General features: G+C 37.2%; 2 protein-coding genes across 3 annotated transcripts in view; one reads left to right on the top strand and one right to left on the bottom strand.

Annotated features, from left to right (window-relative positions):
* The window catches only part of LOC107615335 (putative chloride channel-like protein CLC-g), a 4,284-nt gene extending 2,994 nt beyond the window's left edge, over positions 1 to 1,290 (top strand). The window contains exons 7-8 of the mRNA XM_021105830.1: positions 1 to 453; positions 736 to 1,290. The exon at positions 1 to 453 is cut by the window's left edge and continues 48 nt beyond it. Of these exons, the coding sequence (XP_020961489.1) occupies positions 1 to 453; positions 736 to 879 (597 nt within the window). The 3' untranslated portion in view covers positions 880 to 1,290. The remainder of the gene's footprint in view (positions 454 to 735) is intronic.
* On the bottom strand, positions 1,541 to 5,222 carry LOC107640458 (calmodulin-binding receptor-like cytoplasmic kinase 3). 2 transcript variants are annotated; one of them, XM_016343982.2, is made up of 7 exons: positions 4,006 to 5,222; positions 3,695 to 3,907; positions 3,221 to 3,492; positions 2,893 to 3,058; positions 2,722 to 2,811; positions 1,989 to 2,287; positions 1,541 to 1,825 (listed from the first exon to the last, which is right to left on the bottom strand). In XM_016343982.2, the coding sequence occupies exons 1-7, from the start codon at positions 4,265 to 4,267 to the stop codon at positions 1,616 to 1,618; spliced, it is 1,512 nt and encodes a 503-aa protein (XP_016199468.1). In that variant the 5' UTR covers positions 4,268 to 5,222; the 3' UTR covers positions 1,541 to 1,615. The 2 variants fall into 2 exon arrangements, with proteins under 2 accessions (XP_016199468.1, XP_016199474.1); XM_016343988.2 differs by having other exon boundaries at positions 3,695 to 3,886.

Here is a 5,637-nt window from a genome sequence, read left to right as displayed (position 1 = left end):
GGTGACGTTGTCACGGGGCCACTTCAGATGTTTAACGGCATTGAGAAAGTCCGCAATATAGTGTTCATTCTCAAAACTACAAGGCACAATGGGTTTCCTGTTATCGATGAGCCTCCACTTTCTGAAGCACCAGTTTTATCAGGTTTAATCCTCCGTGACCATCTTGTTACTTTGTTAAAGAATAAAGTTTTTTCATCCACACCAAGGGCGATAGGGGATGATGGCTTCAAGAAGTTTACATCAGATGATTTTGCAAAGAAGGGTTCAAACAAAGGTGAAAAGATAGAAGATATACAACTAACAGAGGAAGAGATGGAAATGTTCATAGATTTACATCCATTTACAAATACATCACCATATACTGTTGTGGAGACAATGTCACTGGGAAAGGCCCTTACACTTTTTCGAGAAGTAGGTTTAAGGCACCTGCTAGTGATACCCAAGATCACTGGTGTAAGTATTTTCTCTCCTTGCTGCAATTTCTTATGGAAAAAGTTAAATGCTTTTGTGGTTGGTAAAAGCTGAGTGCTAAACTAATTTGGAAAATGTAGTGTGTCCTTGTTTTATTTCCCCTATAACAATGCAATTATATTAGGTAATAGGTTGGTGGAGTGGAACTGGTTTGTCACATGTCTTGTGTTATCTACCTTTCAATTCACAAGCTTCTTTTAGATCATCACACCAGGAATTCACCATTATTGTTCTCTATCTAAATTTTGTGCATGCTGGCTGCAGAGATCACCTGTAGTGGGTATACTAACGCGACACGACTTCATGCCGGAACATATATTGGGGGTGCATCCTTTGCTGGTAAGTAGCAGGTGGAAAAGACTAAGGTTCCGGTTCCCTTGTCTGGGAAATCTCTTCTCTGGCTTCTGAGTAATGCTACCAAAGCTTGAACTTGCAACAATGGTAGATATTCTCGTGTTGGACAAGGCTTACATATTCATGAGTACACAGTACCCAGCTTCATGAAGGTGCTAATGGGGAGAATCACATTTGGTTCTTACGAAAATCTAGCCATGCTATGCCCATAAGTCACTTTTTCTTCAATTATTGATTCGCATATGTACAGTGGATAGACCAAATAAGAAACATGATTGCCCCGGAATGTTCACATGAAATTTTGTTCTTTGGCAATGTCATGCTATTCCATGAAAAGTAGGGCTATAATTTGAAGTAGGTTTTCTTTTTATATTTTATAGCTTCATACTTCAAATGTCATAATAATTGGTCTCTTCATATTAAAAAAATATGAAGTGTGGTGTATAATCATCTAATACCTACTCAGATTTGTAGCCATCTTTTTTATTTGTTTATAGGGATAGTTGTGGTCCACAGGAATCACAGAATAAATTCATTAACATAATCTTTTGTTTCAAATTTCATTATCAACTATACAGTGAAAAAATTACATTGGAAACAAGTGGAAGCTCCTCACTCTACTTTAGGTAGTTTTGTAACAGTTTTTCATGTTTTTTGCTACTTGCTTCACCTTCCACTTTACCCACTTTCAATTCACAATGCCTGAAAGAAAACATGTTTAGACAGGATACAAGAGAAGAAAAAAAGAACCAAAAACAAGAGAACTCACAATCCCATCAAGAAGTTTTCACTAATTACTTCTTGAATTCTTAAAGTAATCTGCCCTAATTGACCACAATTGCTCTCCCACTGCTTTCATGTCAGGTCTATCTGTCCGGACGGGTGCTGCACACTGAAATGCCAAATCAAACATCTTCATCAGAACATCAGAGTTTACAGCTTCTTCCATTAACGGATCCACCAGCTCCACCACCCTTCCTTCATTGAACTTCCTGAAAGCCTGCAAAAAAAAAAATCCAAGCTGTATTAGTTTAAATGCTTGAAAATGAAACGAGGAAAGACAACAAAGCTTTGGATTATAGTACTAAGCAACTATAAATGGACAATTAACACTAATGAAAAAACACACAATTCACCTAAATAAGAATATATTATGAGCTTACCCATCTGAGTGTAACCCTCTCTTCAACAGTTTTCTTCAACTCCACAGGACGACGACCTGTTAAAATTTCTAAAAGCAAAATTCCAAATGAGTAAACATCACTCTTGGTAGTGAGTTGGTATGTTTTCATATACTCAGGATCCAAATAACCAACTGTTCCCTTCACTTTGGTAGAAATGTGTGTTTGATCGGAGTTCATAGGGCCAATCCTTGCAAATCCAAAATCAGCAACTTTAGCTCGCATGCTTTCTGTCAGAAGAATGTTGGATGATTTCACATCTCGATGGATAATTGGCTTCTCTGTTCCAAGACAACGGCTAGGAATCAATTGGCAGATCTATAAAGAGTAGACTATTGCACAAAGATGCCAATTGTGCAAGGGAACAAGTATCTATCTTTATTTGGTCCCCGCCAAAAAAACGTTATCAATCATGAATAACTGGACATTATCAATGTAAAGAGAGAGTCGGTCCCAAAACGGGAAAAAGTAAGCATATGTTGAAAAGGTATCAATGATCATGACTTGAGCATTATGCCATGTGAATAGAGTGTGCTTCCATGAAAAATAACACACTAACCATATTTAAAGTTCTTTTAACTTTAGATTCTTGGAGTCTTATTTACACTCTGATCATCTAAACTGTAGTGTACAATATTAATGAATAAGGCTTATAAAAAGAGAGAATGGAAAAAGACTGAACGGGAGAGAGTTGCAAAATGGAGAGATTACTGACCTGCATACAGATGCAAATAGGTCAAGCCATGAGCAACATCAATAGCAATTTCCAGGCGCTGATTGAAGTCTAGGATTTTTCCACGCTGACCTGTGAGTTAAATGAACGTGAGATTCCAAATCATTTTCTATTTGAAGACAACCATTTGTAAAGAATAGAACAGGCTCTTACCATCTAAGTGTTCTCGAAGAGTACCATTCGGCACATACTCTGTAATAAGAAGGCGTTCATGTCCTTTTTCAATATAACCTAGTAGCTTCACTAGGTTCCGATGATCAATTTTAGCCAGAAGTTCAACTTCACTGCTGAATTCAGTTCTCAAGCTCTCAAAATGTTCCTAAACAATTAAGTCATTTCAGCAAGAGAAAATAAGTACTTCTACCCTTTTAAGAGATTGAAAATCAACTTATACTTAATCCCCTTAGAAACAGAATCCAGAACTTTAGCATTAAAAGTAGGATACAGAATTTCAATCTACATATGACAATCAACTTCTTACCCTTTTTGCACGTTTTACAGCCACGACGTGGCCATCTTCTAACTGAGCCTTGTAGACAGTTCCAAAACCTCCTTCTCCTATCTGCAATGTTTCTGAGAAGTTACGGGTAGCTCTTGCAATCTGATTGAGGTTGAGATGCAATGATTCAATTCTTTTGAGTTTTGGAGACGCTGAGAATCTTGAAGGACTAGGTGGCACTCGAAGTGGACTGGCTGGGACTTGGACCTTTTCCGGGACAGAATTTGCTTCGAAGGAGGAAGCTGAGTCCAATACTACAGCAAAATTTTCGTTATTCCTCATTTAAGTATGATGGGAAGCACAATTTCATATGATAATGTAAGCTGAACATTTAAAATGATACAGCAAAAGATCCTATCCAGAATTCATAATATTATTACATTAAAATGCCTGCCACAGAGGTTATCAAAGGAAAGTCCAAAAACAAGATAAACAACAGTGCTAAAATCAACTCACTTGAATTCGGGTCCTTGGTCAAAACAGCATGAGCAGTTGCTTTTCGTTTCTTCCCATAAATACATGGACAAAGAACAGCACAACATACCAACAATGCTCCACCCGCGAAAAGCCCAACTTTGGGAGACACATCTTTGGAAACCCCTTGCGATTCGGATTTACTGCTCGAATCCTTCTGAAGTAGTTTCCTTCCTGCCATCGAAGGTAAGTTAACTGCAAACAATAGATTGTAATACAACGGTTAAAAGAGAAGCTGTTTCCAATTCTGGAAATTTAGCCTGTGCATAAACTAACATCTCGGTGATCCATACCAAATGAGCCATCCATCACGCAGTTGTTACTTCCAAAGTAGTCCTTCAAATCGCAACCATTTGCAATGTACAATTGGAGGGCCTCACAGAAAGCAACTTTGTTAACTACATTCCCATTTATGTAAAACAGTTCTTCACCATCACTAGAATATGAATGAGCTACCCAATCAGTGCCACAATCATTTGATCTCAAGATAACTGCTGAGCTAGAAATTATTGACAATTGGAGTAACAGCATCAATAATAATGCAAAGATGGCCATTCTCAACTAAACAGTGCAGTCCAATTGCAGTTCTCAGTATTACTATAGAATGAAAGCATTTCCCTGTAACACACACCTAGAGAAGCTAGCACGAAGCTGGTGTATACAACTTCTGCCAAACAAAACCAAAAGAAACCTGATCAAAGCATCATATCACAATTTACCCTAAATAGTACCTGGAACTTCACCAAACCCCAAATGACTCTTGGTGTCACAGTTCAAAAACACTGAACAAAAGGAGAAGCTTTTCCCCTTTCTCTCCCCCTTTCTCTGAACTATCCTAGCAACAATCGATAAATCTATTAGCCCAATTCACTGGAAAAATTGAATTGGGCTATCATGAAATGAGAAGGCCAAGATGAATTTGTGCAGGAAAAAAAAAAGGCAAGAGAGATCAAAGCAAAAGAGAAGTTGCCTTTTTTATCACGGGTGCTTGAAATTCTTCAACAACCTCAAACACCCAGTTCGAAGAATCCGACAAAAAGAAATCACAAGGAGCCAGCTGGCATGGAATCCAAGACCATGGAAAGCTATCAAGTGTTGTTAGAACTTAGAACAACTCCGATTACTCAATTCCTTGCATAGGCGAAACACGTGGACAGCATAATAGGACAAAAGGACAGAACTTTGAGCTGAAAACCAAGGAAAGCTGGGATTTTGGGATTTGGGAAATGAGGAAGAAAGGGGGTTAGAGATTAAAGCATAGCAAGAAGGGAAAAGAAACAAACACACACAATAAGAGGCGGCTATGGAGGAAAATTTCATAAATCCGGTTTCACACTTGAAAATAATTCAGAAGATTGTGTTTTTGTTTAATATATATAACAGATAAGAAGAATCAAATAATTTTAGAATTTACTATTCAGCAAAGTCTGCATAGAGAGATGCACAGAGAGAGTTTAGAAAGAGAAAAAAAGAAGAAAGCAATGGTGGACTCTGACGTATATAACTCATTGCCGTCTCTAGTATGATATACTCTTCAATCTTATAGTCCTATATTAATTTAATATTATTAATATATTTATTTAACTGTTTATTTTATTCATTCTAATATAATTATGATTACGGTATTATTGTGTTGTGTTGTGTTGTGCTGCGTTTTGATTTTGATGGCGTGGTTGACCAATTGAACTTTGGAAGTCTGCAGACAAAAGAGTGGAAATGTTGTGGAATTACCCGGAAACTATCTGGAGGGCATGCTTGACATTCTGTATTCCAAAGTGAAAATGTTCTTTTCTTTATTTAATCTTTTAAAAGTGTGAAAAGGGTTACCATAGAAACTTGGAAATGTCAAATGTGAATATAATTGCTAGAAAGGCAAATATACACAGAAAAATGAAAAACAGATGTCTCAATCATATGATTATTCA

This window comes from Arachis ipaensis, chromosome B01 (genome assembly GCF_000816755.2).
Source record: "Arachis ipaensis cultivar K30076 chromosome B01, Araip1.1, whole genome shotgun sequence".
NCBI classification, from domain to species: domain Eukaryota; kingdom Viridiplantae; phylum Streptophyta; class Magnoliopsida; order Fabales; family Fabaceae; genus Arachis; species Arachis ipaensis.
The sequence above is the reverse complement of the archived record's forward strand: the minus strand, read 5'-3'. Positions and strand labels throughout refer to the sequence as shown.